General features: G+C 35.8%; 1 protein-coding gene across 29 annotated transcripts in view; it reads left to right on the top strand.

The window, feature by feature from the left end:
- PPFIA2 (PTPRF interacting protein alpha 2) overlaps nucleotides 1-17,604 on the top strand; it is a 493,962-nt gene that overhangs the window by 375,948 nt on the left and 100,410 nt on the right. For all 29 annotated transcript variants that reach the window (XM_073214786.1, XM_073214785.1, XM_073214788.1 and 26 more), the window contains one exon: nucleotides 9,592-9,813. In XM_073214786.1, the coding sequence (XP_073070887.1) occupies nucleotides 9,592-9,813 (222 nt within the window). The remainder of the gene's footprint in view (nucleotides 1-9,591; nucleotides 9,814-17,604) is intronic.

Here is a 17,604-nt window from a genome sequence, read left to right on the forward strand (position 1 = left end):
ACAATGAAGCAACACTGAAGGAACAAGTCCCAAGAAGGGACTAGTGGTTACCAACTGTGAGGGGTGTAGGAGAGTGGGTGGGGAAGGAGGGAGAAGGGGATTGAGGGATGTTATGTTTAGTACACATGTTGTGGGGGTATAACGGGGAGAACAGTGTAGCACAGAGAAGGCACATAGTGGATCTGTGGCATCTTGCTGCACTGATGGACAGGTGACTGCAATGGGGTGTGGTGGGGACCTGATAATAAGGGTAACTGTAGTAACCACATTGTTTTTTCATGTGAAAACTTCATAAGAGTATATATCAATCATACCTTAATAAAAAATAAAAAAAGAAACAGTGAATGAACAAAAAGTAAACTGAGAGGGAGAGAGAATGAACAAAAGAAGAAAGAGAGGGAGGAAAAGAAAAAGGAGAGACTCCTAGGCATTTGACACACCTTAATCTTCTTACATTTTAGTAGTGTGACTTTAAACAAAATGCTTATGCCTCGTGCTTCACTTTCTTCTGCTGTATCCAACAGTTAATTACAGAGATTAAAGAATTTACCATCTTATTTGCAGATTTGGAAGCAAATCCAAATTTGAGGGTTGGAAGTAAAATGAGGAGCATAATGACCTCTTGGCATGAAAGGAAGTAGTTGCTAGGGCATCAGATTGGCTGAAACATTCCAAAGTTCCTCCTTGGATGAGTGCCTGGTGTGGGATTTAACCATAGAGCTTACAAAAGACTTTATTATTGTTGGCTGTTGGAATCCCTGACCCCTTTGGTCTTTCATTCTGTAACATACATTTCTTTCACCCTAATATACTGCTCACCCACATGAAATTTACAATGAACTATTAGCTCTAGTATGTTTTTTCTTCTTATGGTTATGCCTGTGAATACATTCCCTGTGTGAATTTGTATTATTTCTTTATTTTTAGCTTTCTGTTTCTTTGGTACTATGTTTCTCCTTGCCTCACAGAATGAAATATATTTTGTTAGACTTCCCCTTTTTATAGGTTCTTCCTGATCCTCCAGAGAATTATTAGAGCTAGATTACTTATGTTAACTGATGGCCAATCTTAGTGTAACTTCTTTGACCAGACAATCAATAATTCAGCTTTAACCACAAAATTTCATAGAACTCTTTTCAAAAGTGGAATGTTCAGTATTATCCCTTAAATGCTGAGAAATTTTAAGTATATCCATACCTTTAATACCTGAATTTAATTAATTTTAAGATAAACTCCTAATTTCTACTCTGGCTGTACCTTTTCCCATTTTTTCTATAAATATTAATAAACCGTGAAAAATAAAATACATGAGAGAAGAAAAGATCTACTGAAATTCACTAGGAGAGTTACAAGGACTAATTGAATAGACATGAAAAACATGGGAAGGGCTGTGTCAAAATGTACAAATTAAGTTTGGAAATATGTTCATAATAAAGATGAAATTATCAGCCACCATGGTGACCACAGTTAATAATCCTGTATTGTGTATTTGAAAGTTGCTGAGTCAGTAGATCTTAAGTGTTTTCACTACAAAAAAAATGGTAACTAGGTTAGATCTGGTGCATGTTAACTAGCCTTATTGTATAAAATAAAGTATTCATTTTATAATATATATATATATATATATAAACACCGTTCTGTAGACCTTAAACTTACACAATGTTATCTCAATAAATCTGAGAAAAAATTATCAGCTGCTCAGTATAATAATATGAGGCAGAAGGCCAACCAAGTATTCATTCTGCATAGGCGGTGTCCATCTAACTCTAAAATAATTATAATTAACATAGCTCCTAAATCCTCTGGAATGCCTTCTCAAGAAATACCTATCCAAGGGGAAATTAATTATCAAGTTACATTAATATAGCAATATAAATGTTCTCTGTTCTGTACATTCAATGCATTATTTTACCACTTGAAAAAACTGTGAAAAACTATTATGCTTAATAAACTGTTATTCTTCGGCAGAGTAGAAGAACAATGTGCAGTCACAAAAATATGCTCAAAACCAACAACCATTAAAGCACCATAAAAATGCAGAATGAAAATGGGCACATTAGTAATTTAACTGTAGCATTGTTTTTTAAAAATATGTAATAATATTTTCTAATAAATTATGAATTAGTATTTTAATAAACACTAAAGCTATAAGTAGAATTTAAAAATGTTAATGGTGATGTCATTTTGTAGATTATCAAATACAAAGAGAGATGTATTTCCATTGTTTACCTGATAAGAAATGGAAAACATGTTCAAATTCCTGACTTTGTCTCATAAGAAGTCAATATGACTGTGATATGATTAGACTTCTGGGACTTTATAACTCCATTTGGTCTTATTTGTAGGCTGTATATTTCTACCATATTACTTATTTGAATGTGTATTTAGAATAATGGTTTCCTAAATTTACTTCAGGATTTTTCTGCCATAAAGATGATTCATTCTTACAGTGCTTTTAAAACAGGAGGAAAAGAAACTAAGTTTTCTTGTGTATTTGCTGTTTATGAAAACAAGTTTTACATACATTGTATGTAATGACAGCTGAACATATCTCTGATTTTCATTTCTTTTTGAATCTTTATTGTTTCTCCTAAAACTCACCTCATTCAGTAATGGAAGCATTCATTCAACAAATACATTTTTGTGGAAGATGCTGTTCTAGTCACTAGAGATGCAGTGGTAAACAAAATGTTTATTCAGTCAACAAACATCTGCCTAACCTTCACATGCTAGGCATCATTCTAGGCATCTGTGATATGCCAAAAAGAAAACTTATAAAGGCTCTTTCACTCATGAAACTTATAACCTAGCAAGTTGGAGCAGGTTAGCAGACAGTAAACAATAAATAGAAATAAATAAATCACCTGGTATGTTAAAAGATGATAAATACTATTGAAAAGAATAAAGTATAGAAATATGAAAGGATCAGGAATCCCAGAGATGCAGAGGTGGGGACAGTCTGCACTTTTCAGTGAGGTGGTGAGGGTTGGCTTCACTGAAATCTAGGGAAGAGCATTCCAAGCAGAAGGAAAAACTAAAGCAAAGACTGTAACTTGGGTGGGTGATTGACTTATTGGAGGAGCAGTGAGGTTGCCAGAGAAGAAAGGGCATGAGGAGAAGGGCAGGGGCAGGGAGCCAATGGTTATTGCTCATTAGAAGATTTTTGCTTTTGTACTGAGTTGAAGGCGAAACCATTGCAGTGTTTTGAGCAAAGGTGTGAGCTGATCTCACTACAGTTTAACAAGATCACCATAGATGCCTCTAGCTATTTTAAGAATGAACTTAAGAGGGCAAGGTTAGAAGTAAAGAGACCAGTTAAAAAGTTTTTACAGTAATTTAAGTGAGAGTAGATGACCCAGACATCATGAGTTGAGCAGGAAGGTCCAGCTACCAATCCCAGAGGTAGCTGGATCCTCCTCTTTGGAGGATGGAGAAGGTCATAGCAAAGCCTGCTACCCAACACAGGAGCCCACAGACCTCCACATACTGGATCTTGTAAGAGTTCAGAGCTGCCAACGAGGACTGGATACACAGGTGCTCCTTGACACACCTGGAAGCCATGAAAATGGGTCTGATGCAGAATGTGGCAAAGGTAAAGCAAACACCAGTAACTAAAGTTAGTGTGAAGGTTGAAATACAGAAGCAGGAAAATCAACTACATCTAAAAATTAAGGGAATCACTAAATAAAAGGTGGTAAAGAAGACATAATATATATAAAACATGAAGGAGGGGGAGTTAAAAATGTAGTGCTGTTAGAATGCATTAGAACTGAAACCACTATCAACCTAACGCAGACTGCTATATATGTACAGCCTCACATATAAACTACATGGTAGCCAAAAACCAAAAACCTCTAAACAGATACACAAAAATAAAGAGAAGGAAATCCAAGCACAACACCAAAGAACGTCATCATGCAAAAGGGAAGAGGGCAAATGAAGAAGAAAGGATCACAGAACAACAAAAACAACCAGGAAACATTTGACAAAATGGCTATAAGTACATACTGATCAATAATTTCTTTAAATGTAAATGGACTAAATGCTCCAATAAAAAGACATGGGATGACAATGGATAAACAAGACCCATCTATACGCTACCTATAAGAGACTCACTTCAGACTCGCTAAGGACACATACAGAGTGAAAACAAAAAGATGTTCCATGAAAATAGGAATTAACAAAAAAGCTGGAAGAGCCGTACTTAAAAAAATAGACTTCAAAACAAAGACTGTAACAAGAGACAAAAGGCATTACATAACGATGAAGGTCTCAATCCAGCAAGAAGATACAATAATGGTGAATATATATGCACCCAACACAGGAGCACCTAAATATGTAAAACAAATATTCATTGTCCACGTGAAATTCACATATAACTGGACATCCTGTATTTCATCCGGCAACGGTGGTTGTGGGAAAAGGAGAAGGGAAAATGGATTCTGAGCAGGCAAGCAAAAGTTGCCCACATCAGGAAGTTAAGAAAGGCTTTCCATAGGTTACCAGGATCATGACGAGAGATGAACGATTTGCCAGCAAATTTTACACACTATTTCCATCTTCAAAAACCTTTGATGAATCTCTGTCAGTCAATGTACTACACAAAGTTCATTCTATTTCATAGGAAAAGCTAGAGCATCTTGATCTATGCTGGGCCTCCCTTTCGAGTCTCAGATCCTCCCAGTTCCCTACAGCACATGTCTTCTGCTTTGGACACAGGACAGCTTGTAATTCCCCTGCAGAAAATGTCCGCCTGCCTTTGCGTATCTTGTTTCCCCTTCCGGGAATAACCTCCCCTCCCTTATTTCACTTGAAATATGATCACTCATCTTTAAGTACCTAACTCAAACAGTACCACCAATAGTATCTTCTCTCTATTCTCATAACAAATACGTAAGCAAAACATAACTTTATGATTACATTGCAATGCTTTATACTTTCTTATTTGGGTGTCAATTCTCTGCTTGATGACAATTTCCTTGATGTCAGAAATGTATCATTTAGGGTTTTTAAAAAATCCTAAAACCTTCTACTTGGCACACTAATAGGTGTTCTATCAATATCTGTTGAATGTATCAAAACATGTATATTTAAATGTTAACATCTGAGCATTTTTGCATTTGAAAGTTAATAATTTAAGTATGTAGTTCTACAGTTTCAAAGAAAAAAATTGAAAGTCTTCTTAACCTTGTTTTAGGAAATATTTCTTTGATACCAAAAGTGAAATCCATAAAGGAAAAAAGAGCTAATTGGAGTTCATTAAAATTAAAATCAGTTGCATTTCAAACACCGCCACCAAGAATGTGAAAAGGTGATCTACAGACTGGGAAGAGCTATTGGCAAGTCATCCATCTGAGAAATGATTCTTATCCAAAAGATATAAAGAAGAGTCTTATATGTCAGTAATTAAAAGATAACCCTATTAGTAAATGAGCAAAGAATTTGAACAGAGATGTCCCCAAAGGAGATATACATATGGTTCACAGACATATGAAAAGATGCTCAACATCAGTCTTTAGGAATTACACATCAAAACCACAAAAGGATACCACCTCATACCTACTAGAATAGCTGTTACAAAAAGATAGACAATAACAATTTTTTGTGAGGGTGTAGGAAATTAGAACTCTCATTACTGCTAGTGAGAATGTAAAGTGGAGCAAACACCATTTTTTTTTAAGCAATTCTTCAAAATACTAAACAAAAAATTACCATATGATCCAGCAGTTCTACTCCTAGGAATCTACCCAAGAGACTTTAAAAACTTATGTCTACATGAAGACTTGTATAAAAAAAGTTCACACTAGTATTATTCATAATAGCCAAAAAAGGTAGACACAATCTAAGTGTTATTACCTGATGAATATACAAATAACATGCAGTATATCCACATGATGGAATACTAGTCAGCAATGAAAGAAACACTGATAAGATGCTAGAATGTGAATGCATCTCAAAAACGTTATGCCCAGTGAAAAAGCCAATCACAAAAAAATATTCTGTGATTCCATCTGTGTGACAGTTACTGAATAGGCAAATCTATAGTGACAGAAAGTAGATGAATGGTGCCGAGGGCTGGAGGTGGGGGTCAGCTGTATATGATTGCTGATGGGTTTGTGGTTTCTATTTGGGGTGATGAAAATATTCTCAGATTATGCTAATAGTTGCACAACTCTTTAAAAATACTAAACGCCACTGATGTGTATACATTAAATGGGTGAATTTTGTGGTATGTAAGTTGTAACTCAATAAAACTGTTTAAAATTAGCACTGGATTTTCCTTTCATTCAGCCAGCTGTTATTTTGGTTAAAGTGCCACCACTAATTTTAAAGATTATCTACATAAAAATGATTTGGAACAAAAGTTATATATTCTTTTTCTAAGATATAAACCACAGCTTTATGTGGTGTTTCTACTCAGCAATTATGAAAATATATTAAGCTCACCATAAAATATACTTAAGGTGGATTAAATAAAATATTGCACATTCTTAAATATAAACATTTCATAAAAACATCAGAAAAAAATTTGAGGGTTTGAAGATTTTACCATGGGTACTCCCAAATTCTAAAGTAGTGTAAAGACTATGCATTACACATCTGTTGCTTAAAGGAATTAGGTTAACATATTAAGAGATTTATTTTAGTTGTTTGATTAGTGTTTATGTTTAGTTAAATTTCTCTTACCTTGAACCAATAAAAACATGCAATTTTTAAACAAGACTTTAATGGACCTCAGGTGCAGAGAATTGGAATAATCATTTTTCTAATTAGAAAATTAACATCATTCAGTTGCACTGAACAAATATTTGTTGAATGTGTGTGTGTGTGTACATACTTTTATATACACACACACACTATATTCCTGGTACTTTTCTATATCATATAGCATGTATAATTTTATCCTCTTGATTTATATATACTGATTAAAGGTGATACTGAAAAGAGGAGATGAACTAAACTGGGAATTCAAAATTCTGCATTTTCATTCAAATTAACTCTTATTACCTGAGTCTAAGTTTCTCTAAAGTTCTTTAGGGTTCTAGAATCCTAGTAGGTTTTCAATTACATAGAACATTTTTCAAAGCTAAAATTTTTCTAGTAATCCATAGTTTCTGAAAAAAATACCTGTTTTAGTGGACTAGGGAAAGTTCTCGGTGTGAGAAGGTAGACTTTCTAGTAAAACTGAAGCTTGCCTCATTACTTGTAAGTAGTATACAGACTTCAAAGGTGTTTGCTATTACGACAAAAATCCTCTAATATCATACCTCAGTTACCCCAAATATGGATGTAACTACCTGGCAACTGGCTCTAGCCTTTTTCCCTAAACAAGTTCAGTTGCTGCATAATGATTATAAACTGCCTTTTCTCAGCTCAATGTATGGATAGTTGTATCCTTTACAAAGGTCACAATCAATGTTTTGAATTTTGTGTCCATAAAGACTATGTAAAAGGTTAGTTTTTTGTTAGCTTCACGGTAACACAACTCTACATTGTATGCGGTGTTGCATGCCCCAGGGGAGGGGCATAACTTTGGAAAGGGAAAGGCAGTTCTTTTCCCCTGAGAGGAATTCCTAGGGTCCTTCTCAGCGCTGATCCCTCAGCAAGCAGCAGTGCCAGCAGTGAGAGGAATGGGGACTCTGAAGGGGGGCTAGGCTGCAGCATCCTCTTCAGCATTCCCACAGATCTGAGAACCACTTACTTCTTTTGCTAGATAATTCGAAGTTCAGTATCTGAAATTAAGCAATTCAGTAATATCTTCAAAGTAACAGGTTTGTAGCTCCAGCTAATACCTTTAGATACCCTCTTAAGACTGACACCGTCTTATCTTGACCTTTTAATTTAGATTCCCACAGCTGTTTCTCCATGTGTTAGGTTCTTGAGCTTATCGATATTCCTTGCCATTTGTATGCTTCCTCTTTCTGTTTTTTTTCTATATTTTTACTGATGTATAGTTGACATACAATATTGTATTCATTTCAGGTGTACAACAAAGTGATTCAACATTTATATACATTATGAAATGCTCTCCACAGTAATGTAGTTACCATCTGTCACCATACAAAGTATTACCGACTGTATTCCCTATGCTGTACCTTTGTCCCCGTGACTAATTTATTTTATAATTGGAAGTTTACATCTCTTTCTCACTTTTATCTTTCCCACTGCTTTTATGATGCTTTCTGTTCTCCCTCTTTTCTCCTATATTGTTTTGCTCTAATGTGACAATTGCATTACTAAAAATCATGAGAAGTGTGTGACTGTACAATGAAAAGCACACGGCTTGTAAAAAACAGAGGTTTGCAGCACAACACTAAACACATGACCAATGATAAGAAAAAAGAAGTAGGAAACTAATAAAAATGTGTCACAGTTTTATACATTAAATGGTCAAGAATTGCAAAAATACTTTAATAAATATGACTCTTTACTTTGAAAAAGACCAGAGATTTTATGAAGTGGGTGGCAGAAGGTGTGTGTTATTGTGAAGTGGTGGAAGGAGGGGTATTGAAGTCAGATGCGAAGCTGTAACAGATATGGAATGTTTGACTCAAGGCATGAGATGTACTGAGATTGATGGTAGATGTTTAAGGAATGTGCATGTGTGCATTTTGTGTATTCCCACATGCTTGGGTCAGCTGGGTCCAGTTTTCTGTGTTTAGTCAGTTCTCAGGAATGAAGTTGTACATAAAAAACACAATTTACATGTTAAAATTGTTTCTAATATACCTATTGTGATAGAATAAATACATCTTTACTAAACAAGCATTATAACTGAATTGACTGTACTTTCTTTTTCTTACTTTTTTATTTCAACTTGGTTGGTCTCTTTTCCTCTTAGCACTTATTTCTCCCTAATCATTGCATTGTCTTCACTGCCAAACTTCTCTAATACAGCTTGGCTGGAAGGCATGCTTCTGAAGCCATAGATCTGGACTCTAGGCAACCCCTTCAAAAAAGGGGAAAAATCAATCCCAGTTTAATCCCTTTCAGCCTCCTTCTTATGGATTGTGTGCATTTATGACTTTTATGTTGCTCACAATGTAGAAATCAAGACTCTTTTATGCTATACCTTTGTTCCAGCTTGGCCAGCTTCACAGTGGGAATAACCTTTAAAAGAAAAATGTGTAAGTTCTTTTTCTGAGCATCATTGAAAATGAAGCTTGCAAATGCACACAGGATCTTAAATAAAAAATATAAAGTATTAGTTTCTGTGTCATTATTTAATAATATGCTGTTACATATATATAATATTGTTTACTGATAATAAATTTTTTATATAATTGATAAAAAATAGCTGCCACTTATTGAATGTTTAGGATACAACAGTGCTTTGTGCTATGTGGAATATATACACATGTATTAGCTCCCAATTAAATGTATCTGTTAACCTGTCTGAATTACCCATCTACCTTAATATTTTAATCTCAATTAAGAGTTTTCTTAGCAACTTATTCATCCACAAATTTCTCTTAGAGTTGTTCTTGTGTCTCAGTGTGAAAGCTCTATCAGTTTCATTTTCCTAGTTCATGAATTTTAAATTGAAGAAAAAGAAAACCCTAAATGCCACTTCTTTTTCCTTCCCCACAGCGCTTGTCCAATGGCTCTATAGACTCAACTGATGAAACTAGTCAAATAGTGGAACTTCAAGAATTGCTCGAAAAGCAAAATTACGAAATGGCCCAAATGAAAGAACGCCTAGCAGCCCTTTCTTCTCGAGTGGGAGAGGCGGAACAGGAAGCCGAGACAGCAAGAAAAGATCTCGTTAAAACCGAAGAAATGAACACGAAATATCAGAGGGACATTAGGGAAGTAAGTGATTCATAACACTTTTAGTCTTTGCTTTCTGAATGCTGCCTCAGAGACGCTTTTTCCAAATTTCCCCTAGTAGCACGTATACTTGACATGTTCTCAACAGACCATAATTGGGATATATTATATTAGCTATGAAACTCGTTACTAAGGTAAAAATAGTTTACTGCATCACCACTTTAAATATGTATGAAATGAAAATTTGGTATCATCTCTCAGAATAAAAACTTTTTACAGCTTTTAATGAATTTTTAACATTCTAAGCTGTTAATTTTAAATAACCTTAGATGTGGGTATGAATAATGAATTGCTATATTCTTAATATAGGGGAATACTCAAATATATTATTTTAAATTTTCTCTTCTTATTCTGGGTTTTATGTCTATAAATGTATATGTGTGAATCTGGGAACCTTTTTCTACGTATTTAGTTCTTGCTAGACTTAGCATCACTCCATCTCTTTAAAAAGGAGAGTTCTTGAAGGTTACTCCAGAAGGTACAAGGTAGTGGTTTATCTCTGACGTTGCCTCATCATCTTACCAGCTTAAAATCTTCACTTTCTCACTATTTTCAATGAAAGGAGAATTATATTTATGAAAATTTTATTTTATGACCTTTCACCTTTTCTGCTTTTTGTATTGTTTTAAATCAATTTTTTTTTAAATTTATTTTGTATGTAGTTAACTAGTTATTGGAGTTAACTCTGTGTATCCATTTCTTTTCTTCTCATTCTCTCTCTAACCCATTTTGTCATAGTTGTGCCTCCACTGTGGCACTAAAGCAGTTCTTACCCAAGTCAATGTGGGCCTCCGTGCTGTTGAATCCAGCGTCACTTCTCAGTCCTTTGAAGCACTTGGTCCAGTTCCCCTCCCTGGAGCACTTCCTCATTTAGCATGCTACGCTCTCCTGAGTGTCCTCCACCTTTACCTGCTGCCCCTTCCCAGGCTCCTTGACGGGCTCCACTTCTCCTCTCCAGCCTTGGAGTGCTCTCTCCCTTCTTAATCTGCCTTCACTCCCCTGGAAAATTCATGCAACGTCATGGCTCTACGACCCACCCATTGCCTTATAATTCCCAATTTAAACGTCCAGCCCCTCCTTGTCTCCTGATTTCCAGATGCCTATCTATACAGCTAATGGGTATCTCAAAGTTGACACATTCCAGACTGTTTTCTTGTTATTCTCCCAAGCAACCAGGCCTTCTTGCAGTCTTACACATCATTGTCACTCAAACCAGAAACCTTGGAGCTGTCCTTGGTACCTCTCTTCATTCACACACTGCATTTGATTCAGTCATATAAACTCTTATTTCCAACATATCCATAAGGTGAGCTCTTCTCACGTCTTCCTTATTCCACACAACCATCCTCTCTCTGTGGCTGATTGCAATCTTCTGACTGGTCCTCCCGCCTCTGCCTTTTGCCCACTTTGGTCTATATTCACCCCAGCGGCCTGAGTTGCCCATTTCATGGTAAGTCAGCTCAAGTTGCTTTTCTGCTTAAAACTCTTCAGTGGCTACCTACCCTATTTATGGTAAAGTCAAAGGCCTTGCAGTGGCCTGCAAGCCATGTACAGTCTCCACTACCACCCTTCTGACTTCTTGGAACTCACCTCCTACCCTTTCATTTTAGCCCGTACTGTTCAGTTAAGGCAGGCTCTTAAATAGGCCAGCCTTATTCTTTTGCATTTTCTTTACTCTGCATTTTCCCTAATGTTTTCTTTTCCCAGAGAAGTGCTCCCTAGCCTTGTTATTTACACATATACATTCTCCCTCATCTTTTTTTTTAATCCCACCACACATATTGCAGGATGACACATTATACTGTACTGATTTAGTGGTTCATCACATGCCTCCCTCTCCAGTGTACAAAAAGATCCACAAGGGCCGGGATTCTTTGTTTAGGCTTGTTTTGTTCACTGTTCTATTCTCATCACCTGCACAACTATTGAGCATATAATTGGCACTCTATGAATTTTTGTTGAAAGAATGGATATTTATCGGTGTTTGATGTAGACATCAAAAGGCATGGATAAAATGAGAACATGTACTAAAACAATGCCTGCTGTCTCTGAAAAAGAGAGATGATCCACAAAGTGGCAGCGTGCTCTCCCACCACACAGAAAATGGTGCTGTACACTCTCCCTGCTTACATGGATCAGCAAGTACAGATACATCTCTCATCTTCACTCCTGACAACCTGGACTCTGAGAACTTATAAAGCAGATGAGTGCTTGCCTCAATCACTGTTGAGGAATATTAAGATTTCTGGCAGGCGAACCACCAAGGCTATTTCCTGAGCTTTTGCCCATTCTGTGTTTCTGTGTTCTCTTAGCCCCAGAGATGCAGCTGTTTTCTTTTCATTTAACACTCACCTCCTCTATTCATGCTCATCTAATCCAGTGTCACTAACAGAGAGCCCAGTATTTCCAGCTCCCTCTTTCTTGTTGCCTATGCAAAAATAGCCCCTTGATTCTACTAGTCTTTGGGTGGAGGTACCAAAAGACAAAAAGCCAGATCAGATGGAAAATACCAGTCATCCGATGCCAGGCATTTGTTCATCAGGAATCCTTTCTAATACGTAAGGTGTCCTGCTTTCACAGGAAATGCTCTGAAGTATAACCGTTCTTATTAGCTCTATAATTCCTATGTAGTTGTAATTTATTAGCATATTTGAATATTTATTGAGAAAGGACCATCATTCACCTCTGAAGGGAGATTGCAAACACAACTGCTCTCAGAGCCAGGCAGTATGAGGATGTGAGGTGCCAGCTGCAGCATTCATGGGCGACAGAGTCAGTGGGACCTGGACAAGGAGCCCACACTCTGCCTGCCTTTTGGATTATCGTGTGTGTGTGCGTGTGTGTGTGTGTGTGTGTGTGTGTGTGTGAATTAAGGACACTGTAAAGACCAAATAAAATATTTCCAAAAAGATTCAGGTCACAGGCCACAGACCTCTGGTTTGCTGCTAGGAATTTCTTGACCAACCATGGAAACTACTATTGATGCATTCAATTTAGTTTCTCTCTATAATTGTCCTGTAAGGATTGTCATTATCCACATTTGTTTCCCAGAGAAGTAAAATGACTCATCCAAGGCTTATGCACCACCCTCCCCCTACGACCCCATATCACCAGGAGGACACAGGATCAGCCTCATTTCAAAACCTGTGCTTCGCCCACTATGAAGAGCTTCTGAAATCAGTGAGAAACAATTGTTTATTCAGTAAGAGCAGCTATCATAACAGATGCAGCTGCCATATAATTGTTCCCTAAATGATCAATCTGTCCACTTTCCTTTCCAATAAGCAAGGGCTTTTATAATCACATACTTTTAAAAAGTTTCAACTACTCACACTCAAAATTTTAGCTTCTGCTTTTATTTTCTTGAGTAATAATGTACCCTTGTGCTGTGGTCACACAAAGTCCACTGGATTGCAAGTATTTTGGTAGAAAAAAATAAGGTGAGTCATCTTGCTACCCCTACATAGCATTGCTAGCACATTATGATTTATATATTATATAAGCAATACATATTAGTTAAATTAATTAAGAAAAAATTAGGGAATAGGAAAAACTGACTGTATGATTAAGAACTGAAATATGTTTTGTTTGGCATGCAAGGACAGCCTAATATATAAAAAAATGTATGAGTGTATTTCATTAGTGGTTTCAGAATTTATCTTTATAATTATTTTTTGTCAAGAAATAAATCTATTCAAACTTTATTTTGTTTGAAATTTCATCTTAGTTGCTCCTGTAATTGATTGTGACCTATTTAGGGGGCAGGATTAAAGCTAGGGATATATTAGAAAACAGACAATCTCATAACAGGGGTTTATCTCTCCACTTTTTAATCAGGAAGGCTACTAATTGGGTGTTGGATAATAAAATGTCATTACATATATAAATATGCAAAGAATTAAAATTTTCTGTGAAGTATTTATATATTGCTTTGTGAATAAAACCAATTTATTTTTCCAGCTTTCTATTAAGGGCTCTTTAAAAGTTTTCTAAGTAATTAAATTAATGAACACATATCCATTTTGTCTTTTCTATTACCTGAAATGTGGTTATATTTTTCACTTTACTAGATCTGAGTTACTACAGAGTTATACTTATTTAATATAATAAAATCCAGCTTATACATAACCTTTTGGTTAAGAAAGAATTGAATCTTTACACTGTTTTTCTCCTTTCCTTAGGCAGCAGTTTTCAGGGACTAGAAAAAGCTTTTTTTAGAATTTCCAAGTAACACACAGGGAAAAGATATTTCTCCAACTTGTAAATTCAAAATGTATTTTTAGCAGCATTGCCTGCAGTTAAAAACTGAATTTCCCACATGAATAACTGAATCAAAAATGCAATACCAAAGTCATATACAATGACTCTTGCATCTAATGGATGCCATAGACAGATCGGCTAATTATAGGAATAATAGTAATTAATAATACCTTGTTCTGGGTGATGGTTATGTGAGTGTAAACACATGTCAGAATTCATTGAGCTGTACATTAAGATTCATGGATTTTATTCTATGTATCTCAATTTAAAAAGCAGTTGACCTTAAAATAATACTAATGAAGCAGCTATTATTTATTGAGTTTGTATTATATGTGGGATACCATGCATGGCACTAAAAATATTATATCACAGCAATGTTTTGTGGAAGGTATTAATATCCCAACCAAAAACAAAATAAAAAAGGAAAGAAGGTAAGGTGTAGAGAAGTTCATCAGTGTTTACCCTTGATAACAGTTAATAGGTATCAAAAACTAGGATTTGGAGCAAATAATGCACTACTCCACTGCACATGTTCTCGGAAAGCCTGTGTGTGTGCCTTTAACTGAATTTATTGCTATTAAATTCAGTGAGAAGTTACATACATAAGCTAGATTCAGAATTTTCTCTGTGGGCTACAAAACTTGACATAATATCCTCAGAGTTGTGTATGGAAATAAAGTAAACAGAATACTATATGAACATTTTTTTGAGCACTCCAAAGGGACCCTTTAAGATTAAAACTCTACCTTCATTAGACTAAAATTTATGAAATATAAAATGTCAAAATCTAAAATAATTAGTTTTACATACCTTGTTTGAGATGGTTCAAATCCAGGTGTATGTATATAATATTGCAAAAATGTACTTTGGATAATTTTTGCTAAATTGATGGATTAATTGAATTTCATACATTTGAACTTTAATACAAACATAATTAACCAAGTAGTCCTTAAATAGGTCTTGAAAGTAAGCAATGTTGAGGTAGACAATAAAGGCAAATGATATGGATTCCAGGTGGAAAAGAAATCACAGAGTTTATTAGTTTCCTAGGACTGCCATAACAAATTACCACAAATTGGGTGGTTTAAAACAACTGTGATTTCTTCTCTTACAGCTCTGTTGTCTATAAGCCCAAATCAAGGTGTCAGCAGGGTCATATTCCTCTGAAGCCCCTAGTGAAGAATCCTTCTTTACCTCCTCAACCTTCTGGTAGTTGCTGGCCATCCTTGATGTTTGTATCTGGTGGCAATATAAATACCATTTCTGCCTCCCTCTTCACATTGCCTTTTGCTCTGTGTGTCTCTATGCCCCCAGATCTCCCTTTCCTTATAAGGACATCATCACTGGATTGAAGACCCTCCTTAATCCTGTATGACCTCATCTTAACTTGACTATATCTACAAAAACTTAATTGCAAATAAGGTGACATTCACAGGTCCTAGGTGGGCATGAAGGTTGGGGTGAGGGGTAACTATTAATCCCAGTACATAGAAGTAGAGAAGTGTCATAAAGCTACTTGCTTTCTCTATTTATGGCTCAGGTTTTACATTGAAAATGGAGGGGAACATTAAGATATTGAAGCCTAGAAGCAATATGATTAGACTGGTGCTTAGAATGATCTCTTGGTCATCAGATAGAAAATAAACCATCCAGAAAAAAAAAAGACCAATAGCAAGATGACAGGTTAGGTTATTAAGTAGGAGTTAGAGGTGAAGGAGCTTTTAAAAGTGATCCTGAATTTCTGGGGAGAGTGGTGTCATACCCTAGTCTGGTAATACATGAAGAGCTGATTTGTGGATAAGCAGGAGTACCAACGGGTACTGAGGACAGCATGGTGAGTTTCATGGTAGACATAGCACTTTTTAATTAATTTCAACTTCTTATACATAGATAATTTTTCAAAGTCAGTATCAATAGGGTACAAATCTAAAAATACACACAGAAAAATAATATTCCCACATAGAGTCCCCACCAACCTTCCCTCTCACTTCCCTAAGATTTTAATTTTAACCTTTGGCCACTACTTTTGGTATTTTCTCTCTTTAAACTTAATCTATATCTTGCTATTATATGAGGATTTTAGCTCTCTTATGCTCTCCCTTCCTTTTCTTTTCACCCATCTTTCTCTGTAATTATCTCAAAATCACATCCAGTGTTACCATCATTACAACTAGTAAATAATTTCCACAACTGGATCCAAATAGTAGTTTGCTATGATCATATTTCCTTTTGTTGTACAACCTTTCTGTTTTTGCAGAGTTTTATTAATTACCTACTTATAATTTGCCTACATATTTAAAACTGTGGCGACTCTTCCCACCCACTCCACCAGTTTTGAATTCTAATTATGGTCAGTGGTCAAGCAGATAATTTATCATTCTTATTTTATTTCTTTGGATCACCCCCTTTTCCTCATCCCTCCACCTCCGATCTGCACGCACATGTCTGAAAGCCCACTTCATTGTTTCAGGTGTTTTTCCGGGTTTACCTCTACCATAACCTTGAAATTCCAGGGGGAAAAAAAGTGCTCAAGGTCTCTAAAGAAGGAAAAACATAAAATCCGGAGCACAGAAAATGATAAATGTTGAGAGAAGGTGGTACACCTGTTTGTTCTAAATTGAAATATGAAGTTTAAGGAATTGTGTCCATACAGTTAAATTTCCAGATGGTGGTGAGGAAAGATCAGGAAGTCGAAGGACAATCCATTTAAGGGCTTCTGTTTCTTTCAGAAAATTGGAAGAAAATGTATCTGCTTTGCGGGTAGGGCAGGACTGGCTCTGACCCCAGAGGAGAATAGCCAAGGGACTGATTAGGAATGAATGATCAAAGAATCTGAGTCGTAATATATGGAAACCTCCATGGTCCCCTCAATTCAGGCACCTTATGCAGAGAAGCTTCCCCCATTATCAGGAAACCACACCAGGCCCATGAAGCTCGCTTCTGCAGCCAACTTTTCCCAACATCTTCTTTCAAAAGTAGGATATATGCCTACTAGTAAATTCCCACGTAAGGTGTTAGGAAGATAAAATCATTTCCATTTTATCTATGAATTAGATCGTTTAAAACTTATTATTTAAAATACTATTAAGGCTATGGTTTCACTCCTCCATTTGCATTGATGACTTTTTCCCTAGGGTTATCTACTCACTGATAATTCATTCTCTAAATTCTTTTTCAATTGCAGTACATACAACAAGGGAAATTGTTAAGTTCCAAAATCAATTGGTCAATTCATTTGTGAATGTGATTCAGATTTACTTTATTCGTCCTCCCATTTTAACCATTGAGTTCCCTTATATGCAAAGATCGAACACTGATGGTACTTCTTTCCCTTGTTTGAAGATTGCTTTGCAACTTGGAACCATAGCCACCATTTTACCAATTTTATTCTTTGCAGCTCTACCCATAATTGTGCTTATTTCTACTGTATGATGAGCTAATTGATCTGCCACCTCTTTTCTGAGAATGTTAGTTTTACACTACACAGTTTCAAAATGCACTCCATCATATTCT

This window comes from Manis javanica, chromosome 10, assembly GCF_040802235.1.
Source record: "Manis javanica isolate MJ-LG chromosome 10, MJ_LKY, whole genome shotgun sequence".
Lineage (NCBI taxonomy): Eukaryota > Metazoa > Chordata > Mammalia > Pholidota > Manidae > Manis > Manis javanica.